Source organism: Nelumbo nucifera, chromosome 1 (assembly GCF_055504915.1).
Source record: "Nelumbo nucifera cultivar China Antique chromosome 1, China Antique-T2T, whole genome shotgun sequence".
In the NCBI taxonomy this organism is placed as follows: Eukaryota; Viridiplantae; Streptophyta; class Magnoliopsida; order Proteales; family Nelumbonaceae; genus Nelumbo; species Nelumbo nucifera.
Genome location: NC_142649.1, coordinates 63860299 through 63888114, shown reverse-complemented (window position 1 = coordinate 63888114; position 27816 = coordinate 63860299). Strand labels below are relative to the sequence as shown.

The following is a 27816-nucleotide window of genomic DNA, read 5'->3' as shown; positions in this document are numbered from 1 at the left end:
GAAGAAATGTTTTGGGCTTAAAGATCAAGAATAGAATGGTTGAGACATGGAGACAAAAATACGAAATTTTTTCATACATTTAATAAGAAGGAATAGGAACCATATTCACAAAATTAAGGATGATGATGGTAATTGGGTGGAGGGAGTGATTGAAATTAAAGAGCTTTTTGTTAAGAAATTTGAAGAAAGATTCATGGGAGTGTACTGATACACTCAGATAAAGTGATTGCAGAATTAGAGGTAATCATAGAGGGTCAAAACAGCTCTCTCATAAAAGAGGTGACCACAGATGAGATATGTGGATGCGGTTAACTCTATGGGAGATACTAAAGCACTTAGGCCTGATGGCTTAAATGTTTATTTTTTCAAAAAATAGAAGCCAATCATTGGGAAGTCAAAAGAGGACATGGTGAAGCTTTCTTCCACTCAGGTTGAATGACCAAAGACCTAAAGAAAACATTTATAGTACTAAACCCAAAGATTAACAACCCTGATTCCACTGATAAATTCTGACCAATCAGTTTACGTAACACTATTTATAAAGTTATGGTAAATCAGGTTATGTAACACTGATAAATTCAGACCAATCAGTCTATGTAACATTAACAAATTCCCTGTACATCTTTGTTTTGTGTAGTGAATCCCTCTATAGGTTTATGAGCAAGAAGGACCATCAAAACAAGGAAATCCTAGGGTTTAAAGCATCGAGATGTGGACAAATAGTTCAAATTCTTCAATTTGTTGATGATTGCATTATCTTTGCGAAGGCAAATATTGACAATGCCTTGAGAATTAATGAAACCATGGAGATGTATACTGGAGCCTAAGGCCAAAAACTGAATTTTGCAAAATCCAGTATCTTCTTCTCTAAAAATATCCACAAAAGGATTCAAAAAGTCCTCTCCAAAGTTCTAAAAATTCCAATTGAAAAGAAAAAAAAAAAAGAAAACTACCTAAGGGCCCCAATCATTGAGGGAAGAGTAACCAAAGAAACTTTCAAAAAAATAGAGGACTGTAAACAAGAAGCTGACATGATGGAAGAGAAACTCCCTCTCTCTAGTAGGAAGAGTCACCCTTCTCAAGGTTTTTGTTGCAATGATGCCACAATTCTTAATGAGGTCCTTCAAGTTCCCTAAATTGATGGTAGAAACTTTGGAAAAGAAGCAAAGAAACTTCCTATGGGGAGGAAAGGAAAAAACAGAAGATAAGATTAGTTAAATGGAACACAATATGCAAGCCCAAACTGAATGGTGGATGGGGTCTAAAATAACTTCATTGGGTAAATGCTATAAGCCTAGCAAAGTTAGGATGAAAGGTGCTAACCCAACCAAATAATCTATGGGTTAAAATAGTCAAGAATAAATATATGAAGAGTGAAATTTTCCAGCAAGTAAACCCCAAAAGAGCATTTCTTGGGCTTGGAGGGGAATATTAGAAAATAGAGATATCCTAAAAAAGGGGTTGGTTGGAAATTGGAAAACGGTTAGTTTATTAATTTCTGGAATGATGTGTGGGTGGGGAACTCTCCACTGGAAAATATTGGGATTTCAAGCGGGCATAACCAAAACCTAGTGGTGAGTGATGTCATTAATGACTTAAAGACATGTAATATGAATAAAAAATATTGGAACTACTCCCCTAAAACCTATAGGAAAAAAGCGGAGCTATCCCCATCCCTCTTAAGGATCAATGTGATACCATGATTTGGAAACTTCATCCCAAATGTAACTTTTCAATGAAGACAGCTTATCAACTAATGGAAGATGAGTTGAACCATAATAATATGGATGGAAGATTGGGCAAACTATGGAAATTGATTTGCCCTCAAATGATTATTTTCTTCCTATATCTGTTTTTAAATAGGATGATTGTAACAAACACAAGGCTAAGAAACTAGGGGCTAAGAGCAGATGTCGACTACCCTTCTATGGATAGGAAGAAGATATAGAACACTTGTTTCTGTACTATCAAGAATCGAAACAAATATGGGAGACTATAGGGAAAACTAGCTTTACCCCTAATCCAAATGAAGACGGAATTAGCTATTGGATAGGTTAAACCAGGAAGCAATGGGATTAAAATAAACTTTGATGCCTTACATAGGATGAATGACAACTGTGCCATAGGATCCATTATGAGGGATGAATTTGGTTAGACCGCTTGGACCAATTGCAGGGACATAGGAAAATGTTTGATAAATGAAGCTGAGGCTTGGGCCAGCATTGAAGCTCACGAAATTGCATGCAAGTTTCCCCAACTTAAGTCCATCATCGAGGGTGATTCAAGCCTTATCATCAACTGCCTCTATAGTAAGTTGGAACCTCCATGGAATATCAATAACTTCATCAAGGATTGCCACGTCATGCGATGCTACAATAATCTTAGCATTAGGTACATGCATGTGTTCAAAGAAACAAATTGTGCTATGAATAGATTGGTGAATCTAAGGCACCTTAGGACATTTTTGAGCCCCACCTAAACGATGCTAATTTGGCATTCATTTGTTTATTTGATGTTTGTGGTTTTGTTTCTTCCTGTTTTTCTGTGTTGTAATTCCTTCCATTCATATAAAAAAATTAGTGACAATTCAATTATCTCTCTTTACCATGTGACAGTCCATTATAAATTCAGGAAAGGGATGCAGGGTTCTCTCCTGTGTAAGTAGAGGTAGATTAGGGCTAACAACATACTCTCCAACCTCTTTCTTCAACCAAAATACGTGAAAAACATGGTGTAATTTGCAAGTTGTTGGTAGATCCGACCAATTAATAAGCAACATTTCCAATTCTTTGCAAAATTTTGTAAGGTCCATAATACCTGGCAACCAACTTCATTGACCTTCTTGATGTTATAAAGGCCTACTGATATGGTTGCAGACGCAAGGAAACACTCTTCAATTTGGAACCCACACTCATATTTGTACTTATCTACTTGTTTCTTCAATCTATCCTGAGCATAAGTCAAGTTTTCTATAAATGTGTCCGAGACCCTGTCCCTATTTTGAGTTCATCTTCTACTGCTAAAACTCGTGTTGTATGTTATCAAAGTAGGTGGAGCCACTCTATAAACTACCTAGAAAGGGTTCATCTTAATAACTGAATGATAACTATTAGCTAGTATTGTACCACCACTTAGCTAGAGGCAACGCAAGTAGGTTTCCAAGCACCCCTATTTGACCATCAGACTAAGGATGGTATATTGAACTCATGTTGAGAGAAACTCCTTGGATTTTGAATAATTCTATCACTTACAGCATTGTTGGGCATTCCATAAAGTCTAAAGACCTCATTAATAAACACTTTTGCAACTTGTGTTGTATAGGGGTGGGAAAGGGAGATGAAGTGGGCATACTTGGATAGCCTATCTACAACTGCTAGAATAATTGACTTGTGGTTTGACATGGGCAATCCTTCAACAAAATCCATAGAGATATCCCTCCATATATGGTCAGGTATAGGGAGAGGTTGTAATAATCCAAGTAAAGGCACATTCTCCCCTTTATTCCTTTGACAAATTTTGCATTCCTTAACCCATTGTTTAACATCTTTGCAGTACCCCTACAAATAAAATGATGATCTCAATCTCTACACAATTGCTTGATACTCAGAATGCCCTTCAATTGGAGTAGCATGAACCTCGTCAAATATTTTCTTTCACTAATTATATGTGGACACTACCAACAACCTTCCCCTCTTCCAAATCATTCCATCCTTATAAGTAAACTTGTTTGAGTCAACATTTCCTTTTTGAATCTTTTTAATGAGCTATTGTAGAAAACTATTTTAATATGTTTCTTCCTTAATTCTCTCTAACCAGCTGGTTGAGGGTAGAGATATATAAAGCAATCCATCCTCCTCTCTGTGTAAAAAAGCATCAGCTACACCATTTTCCTTTCCCCTCTTATATTCAATGCTATAATCAAAACCTACCAATTTGCTTAACCATCTTTGTTGATTTGGTGTGGTTACCCTTTGATCAAGGAGATATTTCAAGTTTGTTTGATCAGTTCTCATAATGAACTTATGTCCTAATAGGTAGGAATGCCATTTTTTATGAGTACCACAATAGCTAAAAGCTCTTTCTCATATGTGGACAAGACAAGGTTCTTTCCACGGAAAGCCTGACTCATGAAGGTTAGAGGACATCCTTCTTGCATTAAGATAGCTCCAATCACGCTTCCACTTGCATCACATTCAACAAGTAAGGGCTTTGTATAATCCAATAATGTTAATACTAGAGGAAGTGTCATATCTTCTTTAATTGATTGAAAGCCAAATTAGCTGACTCATTCCATCCCCAACCATTCTTCTTAAGCAAAATTGTTAATGGAGCAATAATTTTTCCATAGTTGTCAATGAATAAGGCCAAATGGCCTTATTAATGCCCCCTTCTTAAGAAAAATTGTTAATGGAGCAACAATAAGGCCAAATGACATAATTCATAATGGCATTCATGGGTCCTAAAAGCAGTCTTTTGGATATCTGATTCTTTTACTCGGATTTTGTGCTAGTTGGATCTAAGCTTAAAAAATATTGTGGACCATAAAGCTCATTCATTGATTCATCATCCATAGGAATAAAAAACTTTTCTTTGATTGTAACATTGTTCAAAGCACGGTAATCAACACACATATGCCATGTGTCGTCTTGTTTTTTGGCTAATAAAATGGAGGAGGAATAGTGATTGGTACTAGGGCATATAACTTCACTAGTCAACAATTATTTACTAATCTTTCAATTTCATTTTTCTTGGAAATAAGGATAGTGGTAGGATCGCACACTTATTGGTTTGGCACCCTCCTCCAATGGAATGTTGTGATCACAAGATCATGAAGGTGGTAGTCTCTTGGGCTCTTGAAACACATCCTTGAATTCATCTATAATATTTCTAACTTGTAGGTTCCATTGTTGCTTAGGTGCTTTAGCTTTTACATCAAGGAAAAAGCCAAGAATTTTTTATGAGGGGACCAAAACCTAAAGTGGGATTCAGGGGGGAATAAATATGGATGGGCCTATAGGGGGGCAACCATTGGGGTGGGGAAAATTTGCATAGAATATTGTATAACAAGTAAGGATTTTTGGACCATAGGGGGGCTATGTCTCCCTTGGATCCCCTAGCTCCGCCCCTGTTTTGTGCTAATCACCTAATTCCTTAACTGATAGGCTCTATTTACATTTTCTTTATGGGAATAGGTTTCAATCACTCCATCCCAAATCTCCTTTGTATTAGCCCACAAAAAATTTTTACCAATATGAGGTAACATAGAGTTACGCAACCATCTCATCACCATGTAATTCTCTTGTATCCATCAGGAGGGATCTATATTAGGTTTCTTCTCCTCCTCAGTGATGTACCCCAATTTTCCACAAGCACCAATGGCCATCTTGACTGATTGTGCCCATTCTAGTTAATTTGTACCATCAAAGTTCACTATAGTAATAATTTTAAACCCAAAAATATCATTACTACCTCCAATACCCAAACCCATGTTACTAGTGGACTTCTACTCGGTACTCCAACTCTCCATTTTACTTCAAACAGTTCAAAAGTAAAAAAAAAAAAACATAATTAGGTAGAGAGCCTCCAAGATTAAATTGATCACACACAAAAAGTTAATGAACCTTTTTAGAAGAAGAAAACCCTATCTAGAGAGAAATCTCTCTCCTCCCACTGTCTCCCACTAGAGAGAAAAGTGAATCAGCCACTTCAAAAGGCCTAGAAAATTCCAGAAATCTAACTGTCCCTATAGAATACCTAGAGAAGTCCAACAATACCTGAGTGCCCAAGATCATATCAAAATTGAAGAGTCCAACTTGATTAGGACTCTTCCCTGCACTCTAGTTCTTCTTGATTTTGATGCCAAAACATAGATCACCCTCTTGACGACTAGATCACACTAAAAAAATCCAAAAACTAGGCAATTTAAAGTAGATCGATCAACCCTTTATCTCTTCATGCAATCAGCTAATCTAGACTGCATGGAAAAAACTTCGAGAAACCCTAGCCGAACTTTGATACCAAGTAGAAAGGTGTTGAAATAAAGATATGTAAAAAAATGAATATTTCTTGAAGAAGAAGAGAAGTTAGGAGAAAAGGAAGAGAAGAGATTTGAGAGAGAAAAGAGAGCAAGAATGCTGGCCGCTCTCTTCCCTATTATTTATAGTCTAAAATAAAAAAGAGTATAAAGACTAATATTCTCTTATTGGGCGGCTAACACATAAAACAATTAAAATAACTGCTAAAAAAAGGACCCAACAAGAGTGTTGTGGTTCCCACTTCCCATCTAAACAATAAATAATCAAAACTATCACTATAGACTACACAATTTGTCTAAAGCTTCAACAATAGGAAAGACCTTTCTCCCTTCTTTCTCTTGCTTCCATGGGAGTGAGCTTCATGATGATGGGTATGCATGGATTTGGCACAATAGGCCCTACCTGAACCTTTTGCTTATTGATCTCCACACAAATAACTTGTCTTCATGCTTGAATCTCCTCTTCTTGCAATTGAGCCAAGGTTAAAGCATGATTTAGCTTTTTTGGTGCAAACTTTTACCCTAAATCTTAACTCATCCTTGAGTCCACTTACAAACAAGCTAATCAAATAGGATTCCGAAAGCTCAGACACTCTGTAAGATAGTCTCTAAAACTCTTTTTAATACTTGAGCACAAATATAATTTGCATAAGCTTGGCTAGCTTACCTGCATAATCATCACTTCTAATAGGCCCAAATCTTGCTTCCAACACTTCAACAAATTCCTACCATGACGGATTGGGTTGGTATCCACAATACCACTGAAACCATTCAATGGTATCACCCTTCATATTAAAACTCACAATCTTGACCCACTACTCTTTCGGTACTTTATGGTAGTCATAGTATAGTTTGGCCATGAATTACCATCCCACCATAAGGCCTAGGAGTCTGGTTACTATCCATGGGCCCATCAGTGGGTACGGTTGTTGGTGAGCCTCGTCCTTTGGATCCTTCCCTCTTCCTTGGACTAAGTTGGGTTTGACTTAGCTGATCTAGGGTTTCATCTAGCTTGGTATTCAAGATATCCTAAGATGCTTTAAGACTCCTTATAGTTTCCTCCATTTTTTCCATCCTCAAGCTTCCTTCACCCCTAGGACTGGTATGCTCTGATACCAAAATGTTATATAACTCTTCACCAACTTGTTGAGATTGGGAAGCTACTCTTATACTCACTCTTCCCTCAAGCTATGGTGAAAATTTTCATTACTCAAGAGAAAAAGATCTCCTCATTCATTCTTCTTTTTGTTCCAATTTTATTACATAACTTCTATAAATGAAAGAATGCAATCCCACTAATTGCTCCCTAATTTATTTAATCATTAAATCTTTATTTGGTAATAATGAAGGATCTAGCTCAATGAATCCTTTCTCATAGGAAACCAGTTCAGCCAAGGATGATCTTCATCATTTTACGTGTGCCCCTTCACCTTATTAGAGAAATAAGGCACTTTTGTTTTTGTAAAAATATCAAAAACCACATTTTCAAATCGATGCCATTCACATTGGGATTTTTCTGCAATTATCCTAGTTATGTTCATAGCCATTGTCATTAGGGGCACAACTACGATTTTTTTATTGAGGAGGACCAAATCATAATAAACATAGATAGGGGGGGCCAAAAGATAAGAAACATGGGTAAAGGGGCAAAATATATGTGGGATTTAAATAGCTACTATGACGATTTTTAAGGCATGGGGGGGGGGGGGGATGGTTCCCCTCTGCCACCCCCTGTCTTGTCTTTTGGATATATCTGATAAAATTTTTTATTAGAACGATATCACAAAACAGAATTCCTCCGGTATGTATGTATCTTGTAAAGAACATTGCACAACCAAACAAGCTATCTATTGCCTAGGTGACTCAAATGAGGAAAAACCTAGAATTAGTGAACTTGAGAGAGAGAGATAGATCACAAAATTACCCTTATCAAGGGCTTTGTATTACACTGCAAGTACCTATTTGTAGGGATGCAACTTGGGTGGGTCTAATTTGAGCCCGAACACCAACCGAGGGCTGGCTCATTGGTGTGTTAGCTAGTTTGTTCCAGCAAGACGCAGAATCAAATTCCGCAATTAGCACTTTGGGAAAAAAGGGGTCGGTCCAAAATTTTATATTGGCTGGGCTTGAATTTTCAGTCCTTAGATTGGTTTTGGGCCCAATAATTCAGACTTTTTATTTTTTAGGTTGGGCCCGGCCTAGCCTTTAGGTAGTCTAAACCCCGGTAATAGCATGACTAATAAACATACATATTCATTGACTAACCCGAGCCTGACCCAAATCCGAATACATCAAATTACAATATAGACCAGGCTCGAATTGGGAAAATTGGGCTTAACCTCGGGTTTCATCCGAACTCGAGCTGCCCAAATCTTAGGTTGGGCCTGGGTTGACCATAAACCCGGCCCAATCCGCCAGACTTGCACCCCAACGTCCTACCTACGTGTGCGTATAGAGCGCATTAGAGACGTGGGATACCTATCGATGGACTATATGATTGACTCAAGTAGAGGAGATCGATCAGAAAACTGATTAGGCGATCAAAACCATCTGATTCGATCTATTCTGTAGTTTCGGTTTGACAGTTTGAGTATTTTTACACACCATATCGGAAGGGCTAACGCCTACTCGGTCATCGGCCATTTGGAATCGACAACGACAAATATGAATTCGAATTCGAATTCAATTCGATAGAAAAATCAATCATACGATATGAATTCGAATCCGTCGGATTCTATTTTCACCAGTTCGAATTCGACTCGGATTATTTCATAGCATATCCGATACAGATCCGATCCGATGAGGAATGGTTTACTTTATAATAAGAAGCTACTTCCCTGGAAAGCGGACGAATGTGACAATTTCTTCCATGAGGAATGGTTTGCTTTACTGGAGAAGTTCCTGTGTTCGCAGATACAAGCCTAGGCACCTGCATGTCCATGGCTGTCTCTCCCGATATCACAACTGGAGATCTCAAAAGTAAGAAAAACCCTTCATTGTCATTTGTCATTCTATTTTCGCTTTCTTACCCTGCTACATCTTTCGCTGAGAGTACCAACTTTGTTCGTTCCTTCCCTTTCCTGTCTCCTTTGTTTCCTTTATATGTATATGCATTTGTTTTCCCTCAACTTAAGGACTCTGGATGTTTTTTTTTTTCATGTATTTTCTGGTAAAATCATCCATCGTCTATCTGCTGATGCGTTCTTAATTTTTCATGGATGTGGGTTCTCAATTCTTTGCTCCATTTTGGTGCAAGAGTGAAAAGATGACTTTTTGATAAGAAAACTTCAAAATAAAAGGGAAAACTAATAATAGATGAAAAACACTCCTCCAAAGCAGACCTGATCCATGGAGGAGTATCGGCTCAAACCGACTGTATGAGAATCTGCTTACCCTCTGGCGACATAAAGGGCTACAAGCGTTAACCTATTCGATTTGCAAATTTACATATAACAGAACGACTTTTTAGATTCTTAATGTCCAGCGCCGAAGGGAACGCCTACAGTTCACATATGAAGTATATCATGGTAATTCTTGAATTTCCAGATTCTGCGTGCAAAGATGCCCATTACCATTACCAGCTTCATCTTCATCCTTCATAGTTGTTCTTGGTTCAGCATTAAACTTCTGTGCCAATTATCAAAAAAAAAAAATGTCTGTCAACTGCATAACATTAGTCTGTTGACAGGAACCTTGATAAGCCCCTCTATAAGAAAGGATGGCCTCTCTGAACATGTATTAACAATGCCAACTGTTCTATGTCATGAAAGGCACATTCTTCTTTTGTTTACAATGGATCAATATTGTCAACAAGGACAAAACATGCTGTTTAACAGCAGGACAGTAATGATGTTTCATACAAAGTTGTACAAAAAAAGAAAAGAGAAGTCCCTAGAACAAAATACTAGAAGTTGGAAGAGAGAGAGAGAGAGAGCAATACTTGAGGTTGGATAGTGGCACAAAGGAAACCACCTTTAAACCTATGGTAGTTGGCCTATCCCTTCCAGGCAAGATTTTATGCATGCAGTACCACAATAGTCAAGTTCTTGATCTATTAACATTATTCCATAGGTTTTCCTGATTTATGATCAAAACTATCTAGTTACTCACACCACATGTAGCCCTTATAAGCTGGTTTCAGTGGTAAATTGTCATTTTTGTGAAGTAGTCCAGACTCCAGTAAAGCCTATCCTCCTTCAAAGTGTTACAAGTGCAAGTATATGAAATATCTTGAATGATGTTAGGAATGGTCCTTTTTTTTGTGAAAAAGGCAGTTTATAACTTCTATTAATAGCAAAAAGACTCTGTGTACACCAAGGAACTGTACATTTAGAATATACAACCTTTCGCCCTTGATTGGCAGATTTTACAAAAAAGCAATCTTTTTGTCAAAAAAAAAAAAATCATAAGATTTACTATAAAATGCCCTATGCACACCCACCCAAGAAAAAATTTAGCCTTCAATATAACTAACATGCCCTCAACTGTATAACATTTGTTGTCAAAGATCCTAGAGTTCCTCTCTGTCCATAAAGTCCAAAAAACAGAAAAAGTGCAATCCTCCACACAATCTTTCCTTCCTTCCTTAGCCCAGTGAGATACCAACAATTGACCAAATCTTCCACTAACTCCAGGTAACCACCTCAAAGACATTTTGCACCCACTGCCAGAGAGTTTCAGCAATCTTACAATGGATGAACAGGTGATTAGTGCTCTACATTGCTTCATTGCACATGACACAAGTTTCTCCATTCAGCACCATTCCCCTCCTCAAGTTTTCCTTGGATAAACAAGAATTAAGAACCACTTAGGAGATACCAACAATCCTCCATTCAGCACCATTCCCCTCCTCAAGTTTTAGGAACATGACAGTGCCAAACAAAATTCTTCTGGGAAAGAGCCTTCATCCATTCTTGCCACTTAGGAGTAGATGGATTTTACAGAGAAAATACCTGATTTGTGATTTGTTCCATATCCAAATTCTTCTATCTTCTCTTTTTTGGTAAATTAATTCTTCTATCTTCTTGAGAAAGATTGATTTCAGTCCTCAGACATTGTAGAAGTTCCACCATCCCTGTAATTTCCCAGTCGTTTAAATGCCTTCTGAACAAAGGTCTCCACACAGGACTATTGTTAACTAATTCAAAGTTGTCATCGACCAGCCCATTCCTGTTTCTTGCAATTCTGAACAGAATCAACAGATTAGGGAATCTCTAAGATTTTTCAGGACTGCAAATTTTGGAAGCATATAGATTAATGGGGTAAAGCTAATGGGTAGGTTTCAGTGTTAAAAAACTCCCACATGAACATATTTTGGGTATTAATTCATCAAAAAAATATTTTGGGTATTAGATGATTTAGGATACTAGGATTTGAAGGTACATACACTTAAAATTCTGGCCCAAAGATCATTACTCATCAGTAGCATCTAAAATCCCCCATCAAGGGCATCATTCATATCTTCCTAAGAACCTATAATCATTTTCTTCCTGGTTTACAACATATACCACTGGTATGAATTTAGAGATTCATTGTCTTTGTCATTCTTTCCATAAATTATGAGATTCATTTTCTTTGCCATTCTTCAACCAGAAACCCCTTTGCATTTTATCCATCTTCTACAGATAAATTTAGGTATTTTCACCATAGACAATGAATGTATAAACAAAAACAAGATGTAAAGGAACCTTCTCTGGAGAAACAATTTGAAGGAAATGGAAAGGATTGTTGATTAGTTATCCCATTTGGTTGTTCATTGAAAAGTGAAAACCATTGAGTTTTTTTACTTATCTGTTTACCATTTATTATTCTTGGTGAAATCTTGAATATAATATGGAGCCTACACTGAAGATAATGGCAAAAATGGTTGTTTATTTCATAAAAGAATAAACTTCCTCTAGTGTCTCTGTCATCACAAATCAACAACTGTTGTTCCTTAATCTTCACTAAGTATATACAATACTTTTTTTGGTTCAGATCCTTGCAATTCTTTGGCAGCAGTGCAGAAATTATCAGCTACACAAATCCTGTTTTGCCCATTCCACTGTATTCAAGTGTCATACCTTCTTTAAAAATTTACATTGGGCCAGATTTATTACCCCTCAATATGTCATTAGCTTTCCTATGGAACAAAGAAAAGAATAAGAGGATATTTGAAGTGAAGTTAGGTCAGGACCACCCTCAAGAGTTTGTAAGCACATCTGATCTTTTATCTTGGATGGAAGTGAGGTCAGGACTCAGGACCCTCTCAAGAATTTATAGGGACTCAGTAATCAACGGGATGAAATGCTAAGACATAAACATGGTTCCTGATAGAGCACAATGGTGGAACAGCATTCATGTAGCCGACCTCAAATAGGGATTATGGTTTATCTGAATTGAAGTCTTTAGCATTTTTAGAAGTTGGGCTTTCTTGAACTTTTTGTATACAATTATATAAGGGATCCATAAATGAGTAAGGTGGACCTCTTTTTCTTACCACTTGTGATTTTGTTTTTATATTGATGAAGTTTTTTTTTTTTTTTTTTATCAATTTCTTATATTGATAAGCTATAACATTAACTACCTAAAAAAGCCAAGTTGCTAATAATGTGCAGGAAAAAAGTCTGTAGAGCAGATAGAACCATCTGGTTTGGCTCTTCTCTGAACAACGAGTTGTTATGGGTGGATTGCATCAGTACTAGGTCCACATGATCATAATAGGTTGTTAGGATATCAAGCATGATTATCGAGTAATCATTATCATTTGCCTAAGTGGCGCTGGGAGCATGAATCCAACTCCCCCATTCTGACCAAAGGCCATATTGCTTTTTCTTATCACAGCTAACATTAAATGTTCTCCCTTAATTTTTTTTTTGAAGTATTAAAAACTAGATAAAAATGAACGCAACCAATGACAAGCAGAGGTCCATGAATGTTATTTCATGTGTTATTTTTAGCTATTAATCAACAGGCTATAATTGTTTACCATACATATCTCATTAATTCTTACAGTTTACGATATTAATTTATTGGTATTCATATAGGTTATGTTTGGCTTGAAGGAAAAGGTAGGGAAAGGAAAGGAAAGGAAACATGTACAAACCTTGTGTAGGTTTTCCTGCCTTTCCCTTCCTTTCCCTACCTTTTCCTTCAAACCAAATACAGCCATACTGTCTGAATGTTTTCTGGAAAGTAACCAGTGTCTAAGCTGTTATGACAGGAAAATTTGAAAAGGAGCACCAGATTTGTTTTCCAAATTTAGGGGAAATTAAGGTCCATGCACTAATGGTATGACTGATCAAGTATTTTCTTGTTCTCATATTCAATTTTAAAGTTAAGGTGTATTTTATCTAATGAATCCATTTTTTTATTGGCCTCATGTAGGTGAAAAGAAACTCATTCTTTTACCATTTATCTGACTTTATGCCTATAAAAAATGTCTTTCATGGACCGAAAGGAGCTTGGTTTCTTCGTGTGGAAGCAAATCCTGCAAATGGTTCTGACAAGTCATGCCAATCTAAGAGTTTGGTTGCCAAAGTCAGTGACTGTATTTCGGATGATAGCAATGTTACCAGTTCTCAGATACCCAAGAAGCATATTTCTTGCTTAAGTAAGAATAAGAGAAAAGATAAAGCTAGGGAAAGGAGAGAGAGGTATAAATGCTTTGAAGATGTGTTAGAAGAACTTCTAATGCCAGTTTATAATTCAAGGAAAAAGAAGAGAAAATTAAAGGAAAAACGCTTTATAGAAGATACTGCTGATGGAATGCACAAAAGATCTCTTGGTGCAATTGAGGAAGCCCCAGGTGTTTGTTCTAAAGGGGAGTCTGGTGACTTTGGAGAGAATGAGAAGGATGACAGAGCACATGTTTCTGAAACAACAATTAGGGCAGTCCCCAGTGTGAGCTCATCCGAGGTAGCATCAATAACAGATATCATCACAAGATACTTTCCACAGTTTGATGAGGTGAACCAATTTGAGTGTCCTCCAAACAGTGGTGGTGTTGAGGATGACGAGGCCCGTGGAACCAATCAAGTCCATCAAGATGAACTATTGACTGCAAAGGATGAATGCCATTCAAAGTCACAGGTTCAAAATGCACCTCAGTGCATGCCCAAAACACCACCTAGAATCTTACAACTCCCATTACCTGCCAAGCCCAGTCCTGGAGATCCGTTGCCTGAGTTTGGAAGAACTGAAGTTGGGAAGCGTCTTCTCCTAGCAGCAAATAACCTTGGTATTTCTGCAACAAAGAAAAATGCAGTGTTGTCAAATAGTGGAAAAGTATTACTTTCCAACTCATCTCCACTCGTTAGAAGTATTGTGTTTGATATTAGTGATTCCGAAGACTGGAGGGAATTCTAGATAACATCCACTTGAACTGTTGAAGTAGCAATACGCATAATTCGTCAGAGGTGATAAAGCAGGCGGTGTTAATGCATCTTTTTGCTTCTGCTTCTTGAGATATCCTTGGCTGAACTGAATGCGAAGCAAAGCGAATTTTCACTCTGCTTTGATTTTGCAGGCATTTTGGTAAGGATAAATTTGTTTTTCTGACATGTTTGAATTCAAAATAGGAGCAAAGGTTTTAAACTAACTTTTACACTCGGAAAATATTTATTTAATAAACAATGTTATCAAATAATGGTGTTTCCTTCAATGCCTACATAACGATGACTTGATACCGTTTAACGGCCACAGAACTAAACACCATCCAAATTGAAGCTTTTGAACCTTGTGGCCATGCCATGAAGGAATCAAAACTTTCGTAAGGGTAAGGCTGTGTGAGGGGAGTTCAGATCTGCGCCTCACAATGTCTCACAGCACATCCCACCGTGCATTGAAAACATTTTCCGATGATGACATCATCACTTCTGGTACATCATCGGGAGATGTTCTCAATACACGACGGGATGGGCGTGGGGCGCAGATGTGAACTCGTGTGAGGGTGGTATTAGACATTGAATAGGGTGTAGGACCACGAAGATTTAGGATCTCATACATCTTTTCCTGCATTTTCATTTGGTCTGTTTGAGACAAGTGTCCCATTACATATGTTATCTTATACGTGTGAGCATGATAGGACATGTGTTACAAACTGAATGGAAGTACACGTAAAAGTATAGGAGATCCATGACACTGTAGTAGCTTAGGGCTAAAACGGAAATAATGGCCTTAAATGTACCGTAGTGGCCCCATCAATAAGTCATTTCATCTAATTCAAGGTGGGCCATGGCAGCTTTGATTTAATTGTTTGTGATAAGTTAGACTGTCATCCACCTCAAAATCTGAAATTACAGCCACCTCCAACTTTATTAGTAGTCCCTTATAAATCATCGCATCCTGGCCATGGATTTGGCAATGTTCCATGATCAGGATTCATTCCATCTGTACGGTGGGGCTTAGATTTCTGTGGTGGACTGAACTATAAAAATCCCTAATTGTTTTAGTGTAGGGCAATGAAATTGTCGTAGAAAATGTGGTCCAAGGAAATCTGGGATCCATTTCTCTAAGAATAAAGCTTTAAGCTGTCCCAACAACCCCTGTAGCAAGCTGGAACTGAGATCCACACAATATTACCATCAATCATCCAACGATACGTAACATGTGAATAACTTTTCTATCTATTGGTTAAAGGTCAGTTTTTTTTCTCTTAACTCCTATTTCTTAAGAGGAATTTTACAATTTTAAGAGGAAAATGGGCGTTCGTTTTCATTTATCTTTTATCTCTTAGGGGGCATTCTTTTTTTGGATTTTGAGAGGGGGGAAAGTTGGTCAATGGGAAGTTCCCATTGACCAAAAATCCCATGTTCTTTTTTCAGATTTATGTGGGGACCAAGGAAAGTTTATTTTCTTGTGTATCACTTACCCGGGTAAGTGATACCCATATCTTAGATGGATAAATAACTTTCTCACCTAGGGGGAAAGTTACCAACACTTGAATGAGACAAAAATGCCCTTTTTAATAATAGACTTTTATGGCTAAAATGGTCATTGCCTTATTTATATGAGAAATAAAAGAACATGGGTAAACGCACTTACCCAGGTAAGTGTTTCCCAGGAAAAACTTACCCAGGTAATTGTATTTACCCGGGTAAGTAACTTACCGAAAAGCGAACGAGGCCTTAAAGAGAAATCTTATAACTATTTGTTTTTCAATGATATCCTCAAAGTACAAACAAAAATTCTCATATATAGATTAAAATGAATATTTTCCAATCTTTATAATTTAGAATAACATTATTAGAGTTTAGAGGTAAGAAAAGCTCACCAATACCAATATATATCTTAATATAATTATTACACTTTAAAATGTCAAACATTAGAGCAAATGAGCATGCCATAACATGAACTGTGGCCTTGGTGCATGTTTTTCTTCTCTTTTTGTTCTGAAAAAAGCATCATGACCAAAGAATGTGTAATACATAAAGGTTGGCTAAGGAGTTTTAAAAACTTTTACGGATTGGAATGACCCTGTAGCAAGGTTCAAAATTTTGATACATATCGAGCCGTATCAATGGCTTCCCGATACATTTGTACAGGATTGTTTTTGGGGTCAGACCTGATTCACGGGGTAAAAGGGCCTCAAATCGACCCATCTGAACCAATTAGAGAAGAAAAACTTAAAATAAAATAAAATAAAAAGCAAGCCATGATATCAGCCTTCATCGATAATTTGAACCTTACCCCGTACTAAATACGGGTTATTAAAGCTATTTCAATTTTTTTAATTGAAAATGATAAATGCATATGTAAAGTAGTTTACTTTAGCGCAACTCTAGACCAAAATAGTTTTTTCCTTCTACGCAGATTGACAAAAAGTGTCATGTAGACCTCACAAATTAGTTGTCGATGGTTCTCATAATACCAGAAAGTATTATTTGCAATTAACTTAATCATGTAGACCAAAATAGTTTTTTCTCGTTGCTATCAATGAGATACCAGCCGTATTGACATTAGAAGCTAACCTTTCCGGCAAAGATTCCAATGGAGAATAGGATAGGGATTATGATAAGGGCAATTTTTGGGCTCTAATATTAATAAAAATAATATTTTTAATATAATTTTTAAAACTAGTGAATGACTCAGTACAGGAAATTATATATATATATATATATATATATATATATATATATATATTAATGATTTTTATCACCCTTTTTTATTACTATTTATAAACTGTCATACAATCTACGGGTCCATATAAATTGACCCTTATATGTCAAACCTGTAAAATTATATGGGTCATTAAATTCAACTTGAACTGTTTATTACTTTAATTTAACCATTCTTATTATTATTATTATTAATTTATTTTAGTATTTAATTTACAATTTTTGTTATATAGTAATAATAATAACTAAATTTATAATTATTTAAATATTTACTTAAAATATTTTTTTTCCAATCGAGTATAATTATTATATAATAGATTTGTTAATTCATATTTTGCATTTAAGAATAAACATTAATGATTTGGCTTAACAATTTTAATGACTGTTAATAAATATTGATTCTTATTTAAGGTTTAATTACTGTATTCGGTAATTATTATGGGGCATGCTTTGAATAAACATTAATGATAACTGATGATTGTTATTTCATTTTTATTATTTATTTAATTAAGTACTTGATGATTGCTATTATTATTAATTATTTCTATAAATAATTGATTGTTATTATTATTTATTTAATCCAGTAATTTTCAGCAAGTAATTATTTGATTTAATTTGAATTATTTCATTTTTTTAATTATTTATAATAGACATTTAGGGTAGGCTCTTTATTTGATTTAAGAGACTTACCATGTTTTATCTATACAATGACCCCATACTAAGTAAGGGGAAACTACAGTATCATTTAATTTGAAATTTACTATTTAACAATAAAAAATCAATGTCTTGTTGAGCAACTCACCCCCAAAAAAGTATCAATAACTTTGAAATCATTAATCTATTTATAAATTAATACAATTAGATGGATGTTTAGAACAATATCATCAATATTGCTTAATATTTAGGGACATGTGAATGGATAAAAGCATTTAAATGATATCCATTTAAAGAGGCAAAAAAGGAAGAAAATCATTCAAAGAGCTGCTAAGAAAAACAATCCATGCCAAACAACATTTGTAGATGCATCCATTCTCTGAAGTAAGAAATGAAAAATATATGACTACAATCAAATCGTCATCATTTATGGCTATAATCAACTGATAATATAATCAGGACTCCAAAGCCCATCCAACAGAAGAAACATGAAAAAGAAAGGAGAATAATGAGACCATCTTGAGTATGGAAGTCACCTCCAAGTTAGGTGGCAACACTTCTTTTGGTCAATCATGGTTATGGATTTTAAGTCTAAGTTCCCCACAATACATGTAGACTGGCTAGAATTTATCTTTATGAAAAAGGTAAGGAAACTTGTACAAAACCTAATGGTATGTTAGAATTATGGGAATTGGGAGATAGAAATAGGATTTGATGTGTCAAATTCAAGTCAATTAGAATACTCATAGATTTTAGTTCATTCATTTAGTGGTAATTAAAATATTTTTTTATTCCATGTCTTTATTGATTAATATAGATTAATAATATATTAATAATTATGAAATCAGTAATAATAATAAGTATATTATTATTACTATTATTTACTAATATTATATTCTTATTATGTGTGTATTGATTTTGAAATAAGTAATATTAAATTATTATTATTATTATTATTATTATGAAGTAATTAATTTGTTATAATTACGATTTTTAGTAAATTCTTGAAATAGTAATTGCTTTTATAATTCTTTTAGTTTAACAATAATGAATAATTGAAAGTTTATAATTTAACATTCACTAAATGAAATATTTATTGGAGAATAATAATAGTATTAAATATAATTAATAATAATAATAATAATAATAATAATAATAATAATAATGTAAATCAATAACACTAATTATATATTTATAAAATAATTAATATTAATTAATATAAATATAAAATGATTATATCCTAATTAATAATTAACATTATTAAAATACTTATTAATTATCATTAATTAAATAACATTCCGAAGTAATAATTATCATTGTTATAATTAAGGAATTAATTATCAGTAATTAATTATAATTAGTAATTAATTTTTATCAGAAATCATTGTTATTAGTAATAATTAATTATAATTATTGATAATAATAATATAATTAACTATTTCATATAAATGTGTGAATTATAATTTCTGATAATAATTCTAATATACATAATTAACATTAAATATTTATTTTCAAAATAATTAATATGAGTTAATATAAATATAAAATGATTATTTCTGAATTATTAATTACCATTATGAAAATCATTATTAATTATCATTCCAAATTAATAATGAGAAAAATTATCAGCAATTAAGTATTAGCAGAAATTATTATCAATAATTACTTATTATCAGTGAGTTGTTATTATTAGTAATTAATATTTCAAATTAATTAATTAGAAGTCATTAATTATTATTAGTACCCCTCTCTTTAAAAAAGTTGACTCATCATCATCATCATCAATGACAACAATTTGATAAATACATAATTTGATAAAATAGGTAAATATCATTAATTTACTTTTTTTTATCTTTTGGAAAACTGAATAAGAGAAAAATAAAATGGTTAGCATTGCATATGAAAAATTATTTGGATTTTTGCAAAAAAAAAATATTGAACATAAAAAACCAATTATTCAAAAATAAGGTCATTAAAACAAAGAGTAAGTAAAACTATTCAGTAAATAATAATTTAAAGAAATTAATAATTAATAATTAAGTATCTGTCCGAATTAAAATGGGTAATTTCAGCAAATAATTTTCAGTAATTAAATTTGCTATTAACATTTTTTAATAATAATCAGTATTATTAATAGATTAATAATATATTAATAATTATGAAATCAGTAATAATAATAAATATATTATTATTATTAACTAATAATATATTCTTATTATGTGTGTATTGGTTTTGAAATCAGTAATATTAAAGTATTATTATAATTACTATTATTATTATTATTTTTATTAAGTAATTAATTTGTTATAATTATGATTATTAGTTAATTCATAAAATAATATTTTCTTTTATAATTCTTTAAGTTTAATAATATTGAATAATTGAGAGTTTTATAATTTAACTTTCACTAAATGAAGTATTTATCGGAGAATAATAATAGTATTAATTATAATTACTTGTAATAATAATAATGTAAATAAGTAACACTAATTTATATATTTATAAAATATTTAATATGAATTAATATTAACATAAAATGATTATATCCCAATTAATAATTATCATCATTAGTATTAGTAATAATTAATTATAATTATTGATAATATTAATATAATTGTATTAATTAATATAACATTATTAATTATAATGAATTATAATAACATAATTAATTGTTTCATATAAATGTATTAATTATAATTTCTTATAATAATTATAATATAAATAATTAACATTAAATGTTTATTTTCAAAATAATTAATACGAGTTAATATAAATATAAAATTATTATTTTCAAATTATTAATTACCATTATGAAAATATTTATTAATTATCATTTTGAATTAATAATGAGTAATATTATCACTAATTAATTATTATCAGTAATTAAGTAATAGTAGTAATTATTATAAGAAATTATTATCAGTGAGTAATTACTATTAGTAATTAATAGTTGGAATTGATTAATTAAAAGTAGTTAACAATAATTATTATTAGTTATTAATAGCTATAATTAATTAGTCAAAAGTAGTTAAAAGTAATTATTATTAATAATCAATAGCTGGAATTAATTAATTAGTTTAGTATTTAACATTAATTAATAGCATAGTTTCATTTTTTTAGGAAATGATTGAAAGTGGGAGCTTCCCACTTCTCAGAACTTTGCATGGTGGTGGGCTCCATCCAGCATGTTAGTGGGCTCTTTTCTTGAACTACCACTAATTAGAATTTAACACATGTCTAGTGGGCTTTGTTCTTGAACTACCACTAATCAGAATTTGACATGTGCCCATTTCGTTTAAATCTTTGGAATGGCAGGTGTTTGAATGTAAATGGACCACATGTCTAACTATAGGGTGTTTGAATGTAAGTAGATTAACTTTTTAAAAAATATATCAAATAAGGGCAAAAGCATTGTTCATCTTCTTCCTTCTACAAATCATCCATCAGTGTCGCCACCTCTGGCAACCTCCGTCAACGCCTCTGCCTCTGCCCACCTTCGTCCCAACCCTTTAAATCTCAATGACTACCATCCACCAACGTTGTTGCCGCCCACCTCCAACAATGCTAATCAAACGACATGAGGTGTCTGGAGGTGGCGTTGGATGATGATGGTCATTGAGGTTTGCAAGGTTGGGCTAGGGTGGAAGTGGTTTGGAAGAGGAAGAATATGAACAATGTTTTTGTCCTTATTTGATATATTTTTTAAAAAGTTAACATATTTTATAAATTATATTAAAAGTATTGTTTTTATTGATATTAGGGCTCAAAAGTTTCCCTTATAAGTATAATCCCAATATCCCAATATGATATCCATTGTGGGATTTCAATTAATTAATTGAAAAAACTAAACTCACTCACGCTATTTCGATCTCTTTCTAATTCTTTTTGCATTTATTTTCTTTTCTTTTTTTCAATTTTGTAATTTGTTCAAGTTAAATTTGGGAGAAGATTAATGTGGCGTTTGATTGCACTTTCAAACATCTGAGGTCTGAAAATCTTACTTTTCAAACCTTAGACCCATTTTGTGTCTCTTCTTAAAATTGATTTGAATTTTATTTTCAGATTTGAAAACCATAGCGCGTGGGCTAGATCTTAACACGCTCAGACGCATTTCAGAGCCGATGTATTGTCAAAATTACCCCTCCAATCTTTTGGAAATGATGCACGCTACCCCTCTCTCTCTCTCTCGCACCTTCATACCATCGCTGCTACAACTCTCAACAGCGGCAACTCTCTCTCTCGTCTTCCCGCCACCGCAACTTGCAACGGTGGCAGTTCTCTCTCTCTCTCTCTATGTGTGTGTGATCTCTCTCGTTCATTTTTAATCGCTCGCTCTAACTCTCTCTCTCTCTCACCACCGCTGCTGCAACTTGCAACGGTGACCTCTCTCTCTCTCTCTCTTTCTCATCTCCCTCATTCATTTCTAATCGCTCGCTCTGATTCTCTCTTTCTCTTTCTCTCTCTCTCTCCCATGTCTTATTAATTTTTATCATGTTATTTATAATTATTAAATATTTTAGTAATTATTATCAATTATTCTTTATTTTATTATTTTTATTTGTGTTATTTCAATATTATTAATAATTAAGTAATTAATTTATTTATTAGTTATTAATTTTATTAATTTTTATTACATTTTAATCACTTTAATATTTTTATTAGTGAATAATTATTTTTCTTAATTTTTTGTATACTTTCAATATTATTTTGAATTTGATAAGTTGTTTTATATGAAATAGTGCTAATTGCATTCACAATTACAAAATAGCATATTCCAGGGGTAAAATAGTAAAATAAAGCAATTTCAGATATTGTAAAATTGATCCAACACAAACAACATTATCTATTCAGATCCTCTAAAAAGTAGAAAAGTATCTATGCCTCTACAAACAACAAGGATGTAATCTTCCAGAAAGTGCTTTTAAGGTGCAATTTTCACAAAATACTTCCAGAAAGTACTTTTAAGGTGCAATTTTCACAAAATACTTCTAGAAAGCACTTTCAAGGCGTAGTTTTCACAAAATACATCCAGAAAGTGTTTTTAAGGTGCAGTTTTCACAAAATACTTTCAGAAAGTGTTTTTAACTATACATATAAATCAACAAAAAAATTTAAAATATGATAATTTTAACTATACATATAAATCAATAATAGGAAATTCAGATTATTCAAGAAAATAAAAAAGCACCACCAATATCAAATTTTAAAAAAATAAAATAGGATGACTACATTCGAATTTAAAAAGAAAATAAAATAGGATGACTAAATTCAGATTTAAAAAAATAAAATAAGACAATATTAATTATACATATAAATCAACAAAAAAAATTAAAATATGATAATTTTAACTATACATATAAATCAATAATAGGAGATTCAGATTATTCAAGAAAATAAAAAAAACACCACCAATATCAAATTAAAAAATTAAAATAGGATGACTAAATTCGGATTTTTCAAAAAAAAAATAGGATGACTAAATTCGGATTTTTCAAAAAAAATAAAATAGGATAATATTAACTATACATATAAATCAACAAAAAAATTTAAAATATGATAATTTTAACTATACATATAAATCAATAATAGGAAATTCAGACTATTCAGGAAAATAAAAAAACGTCACCAATATCAAATTAAAAAAAATAAAATAGGATGACTAAATTCGGATTTTTCAAAAAAAAAAGGATAATATCAACTATACATATAAATCAACAAAAAAAATAAAATATGATAATTTTAACTATACATATAAATCAATAATAGGAAATTCAAATTATTCAAGAAAATAAAAAAAACACCACCAATATCAAATTAAAAAAAATAAAATAGGATGACTAAATTCGGATTATTCAAAAAATAAAATAGGATAATATTAAAACCAACACCAACAAAAATTCATGAAAAAAATCATAAATGTTCACACTTGAAGAATATATTCACGCAAATATTCATATCAAATAAAGAAAAAAAATTCAATCACAATTGAATAATATATTCACATAAATATTCATTCAACTTCAGCAAATTTTCACACAAATATTCGTCCAACTCATGCAATTTGTTTGCATGATTTCTAACAAAAAAAATGCCCAAAAGAATTTCGGATATGTCAACAAAAAAAAAATCGAACTAGAGAAATAATCATCCAAAAAACCAAAAAAAAAACCCAAACATAGAGGTGAGGAGTTTGGACGACCTCACCTTCTGGTCACCAGCAACTAGACAGTGGGATATCGCTGTTGAAGTCGCCCAAACACAGATCTGCGACCAAAGAGAAAAAGAGAGTTTCAGACTTCAAAAAAGCGCAAAAAAAAAAAATCACTAATCGATGGAATACTATAGAAACATAAAGGTAAGAGCAAAGCGGTAGGTCCACCGGTTGTTTTTTGCTCACCATCAAACGTTGTCGGTGGACCTGCAACCAAATGTCGCCATTGCCTGTTGTTATAGGGTTTCAAATGGAAGAAGAAGATGATAAACTTAAACGGGGGTAGTTTTGTCATTAAAAGAATAGAGACAGATTCATCCAATTCGAATGAAAAAACACTTCTTCAAAAATTGCCAAAAAAACCCATATCCATGTCACTTTTTTACCAAACACCTATAACTACTTAAAAACTAATGCATGGTCTTTAAAAATAAGTATTTTCTAAAAGTGAAATCAATCAGGGGCTGAATTTAGGGCATTCAGTTCACGTGGGTATTGGAATTGTTGCCTTTCTTTTGGCTTTTATAGAGGGGGCCATTAGTTGTTAAATCTTGGGCAGGGCAAATCGGTGCCTCGTGACAATGATGGGAAGGCCGTGGAGATGGAACACGACAACCACGACGAAGATGACAACAGTAACAGAGATGGCGACGAGATGACAGTGACTCAGTGGAGGCTTAGGAGTTGGAGACAATGAAGAGTGAGAAGATCTTTCGAGCTCTGTTATACGGTGGAGAAAACAGGGGATAGGGGGTGAGACGGGAGATGCAGGAAGAAAGAGAAGAGAAGAGAATCTAGACAGAGATGGAGGGATGGATCTAGTGTGCGAGAAGGCTCCAGAATCCCCACTTTCTCCCATTGTGCTCGCAAACTAGATCCATCCCTCCATCTCTGTCTGGAGCATCTTATTCTTCCCACTTCTTTTTTCTATGTAACTCAGCTCATGGCGAAATAGAAGGTGACAAGCGCTAGATTGTTGAAGAGAGAGCCGACTGGACCAACGTCCATAACTGGCACTGGGCCGAAATCAACTATCTCGACTAGTCTCGAAACCTCCTCTCCAACCTCTCCATCCTCGACAATGAGGGCAACCTCTTAATTAAGACCAAGAATGCCGAGAAGGTCAACGGAGAAGCCTACGTCAACATCCGCAAGGGTAAGATCATTCACTGTTACGAGATTAGCATCTCTCTCTCCTAGAAGGCGAAACCAAGGATGCCGACGGGCTGCAACTTGCTTTCCGGCTGGGCTGACTCTGCTCCTCGCTACTCACTCTCTCACCTCCTCTCTCTCTCTCTCTCTCGTATGTGGAACGGGAAACCTTCTCTCTGTATGTAGAATGGGAAACCGGAAACCTTTCACTCTTCTTCGGACTCCTGTTCTCCGCAGCCACCGAGATCCGAGACACACGGTGGCGGTGACTAATCTTCCACAACACCGGGATCTTCCAGCGCCACAGTAGAGACCCTATCAGTGACTGACATGTAGAGATAAAAGCAGAATCATCATAATGATGAATATGAACCTGAGTATGAACTTGAAGGTATTACTGTCACTTTATTAAAATATAATAATCAAGTGGTATGTCATGTGAGTGAATTGTGAGGGAATCCTAATGATTCGGGAGTAATTAGTCAATTGTTAGAAAATTTGAGAGTAATTTAAGGCTTTAATCAATTAGTTAAACTATCCCTACAGTCTAGCTAATTGACTAACTATAACCTTACTATTTATCTATGGTCTTGTACTATCCTTATTGTTTCTAACAATTGTCTAAAATCTCACTTACCGTTAATGCTCTATTATAAACTATTCATATATGATATCACATGACTGTTATATTTTTTTTAAAAATTCTTATTTTATCCTCTTTTTATGATCAAAAATACATTTTTCTGTGTTCCCTCATCTCTCTCCTTACTCTGCATTTTTTTTCTAGGAGAGAGAAATATCGTAGGCATATAGTCAATCAAATCAGAGAAAGAAGCATGCGTTCTTCTCTCTCACTCAGATTTTGAACATGGTTTCTGGTATGTGTTTTCACATATCTAATATGTAGGTCATTGCTAAAGGTATGGAATAGGATATCCTCTTGCGCCCAGGAAACAATAGAGCTTCGTCTTGGTTTTTAGGTGAATCTTGCAAAGGAGAAAGCATATGGGTTTTGGTGATGACTTTTGTACATATGGGTTTTAGAACATTTTTCACAACATAGCAAAGCCGTTTCTGAAAAATCCTCTCAATGTTATTGCTTAAAAAAAGAAAAAGAAAACTAGTGATACAATCAGAAAATTGAAACCATGTTGGATCCTATTACACTGGAAGGGTTGAGGTTTCTTGTGATTAGAAGTCGTTGGTGGCCGATGGGAGTGCGAAGTTGCACAGGATGCCGCTTGTGTTCAACCGTGATGGGTTCCGCTTGTTGAAGCCACTAATTGTTCTACAAGAGCTTCCATTTCTTGGATTTGTTCAGTTGTGTGCTTGTAACACCAACGTCCTCTTCTTCTCGCTCGATGTATCCATCTTCGTCAGATCTTCCATGGCTAGTATTATCGCTGCTAATCTCAACTGCATCTTCTCGACCTCCACCTCCGCTTTCTCTTCATCACCTTGTTCCATCTCCACGTTTGCCGTCGGTTTAGCCGCATCCTAAAAAACACCAGCCTACACCCAGAAAAAGAAAAAGAAAAAAGTGAAATTAAAAAGAAGAGAATGGAAACGGGTAAGATTTTCAAGGTCCCTAAGGTAAAAGCTGAGATTTGAGGCTTTTGGAGTGGGTGGAAAAGAGATGGGTTTTGCACATAGAAGAAGTAAGAACATGTAGGAATCAGATTGGGAAGATTGATGGCTGGTTTTCTTCTAGAAGCATAAGGGAAAGGTAGGGGAGGCGGGAAAAGGGAAGAACTCGTCGTCTTTGTCAGTGGGGCAATTGGGTATCAACATCGACCTTTTGTTCCCAAAATACCAGTTTTGGTTAATGTTCTCATGACTGACGACAACCACATAAGTGTTTCCGTGAACGTCGGACTGCAACCCATCCCCTTGGCAAGGTCTCTAATCGAAAAGGAATCTGGGTTCATAAGAAGCTCCCCCAGCTGGATCCTCTGCAAATGGGTTCATTGAAGCAACAAAAGGTCACTGTCCCTCCTCTGTCCTCTTTTGCAAATGGGTTAATACGAAGCAACAATGGTCACTACACTGACCCTCAAATGGGTTCATACGAAGCTTCCCCAGCTTGGAACTAGAACCCTCTATCAACAAGCAGATGCCCCATCTGAGTCACCCGAAGGTCATCTCTTCCATGACCCTCGTTGTTTCCGACGCGCAAGCTTGATCTATCCTCCAAATGGGACCGTTCCAATGAATATGGAGTAACTGTCTTTCTGAAATTTAGGTTTTATTTTGAAAATTTGAGGAATAGTGAAGGGTAAATTTTACATTTCATTTTTCTATTAGCACTTACCAATGTCGATTGTTAAAAAGAGTAGGGATGGTGTAAGATAATAGTTAAACAGCAAAGGTATAGTTACTCAATTAGCTAAACAATAAAGGTAGTTTAAGAAATTTGTCCTTAAGAAAATTGTCTTTTGAATAAACTACCTCAAAGTGAAGTGGTTGTTATGGCCCTATTTGGATAGACTTTTATAAATTACTTTAGTACTTTTGGAAGTACAAAAGTATGAAAAGTACGATATAGTGTTTGTATTGTATACTTTGTACTTCTACTTTTATACTTTTTAAAAGTACAAAACCCCCAAAAGCATGAAATGGACTTTTTATACTTTGTGCTTTTGGTGAAATAGTACTTTTGTTTTCATGTG

At 34.0% G+C, this 27816-nt stretch overlaps 1 protein-coding gene and 1 long non-coding RNA gene across 3 annotated transcripts; one reads left to right on the top strand and one right to left on the bottom strand.

Moving 5' to 3' along the window:
- The first annotated feature begins 8658 nt into the window (after positions 1-8658).
- LOC104594263 (uncharacterized) lies at positions 8659-14654 on the top strand. 2 transcript variants are annotated; one of them, XM_010254485.3, is made up of 3 exons: positions 8659-9013; positions 13236-13303; positions 13400-14654. In XM_010254485.3, the coding sequence occupies exons 1-3, from the start codon at positions 8911-8913 to the stop codon at positions 14378-14380; spliced, it is 1152 nt and encodes a 383-aa protein (XP_010252787.1). In that variant the 5' UTR covers positions 8659-8910; the 3' UTR covers positions 14381-14654. The 2 variants fall into 2 exon arrangements, with proteins under 2 accessions (XP_010252787.1, XP_088753188.1); XM_088897062.1 differs by having other exon boundaries at positions 13216-13303.
- On the bottom strand, positions 14127-27516 carry LOC148803351 (uncharacterized). Its single transcript, XR_016082023.1, has 3 exons — positions 24182-27516; positions 23989-24048; positions 14127-14258 (listed from the first exon to the last, which is right to left on the bottom strand). It is a non-coding gene; the product is annotated as an uncharacterized LOC148803351 (long non-coding RNA).
- Between the last annotated feature and the right edge of the window lie 300 nt (positions 27517-27816).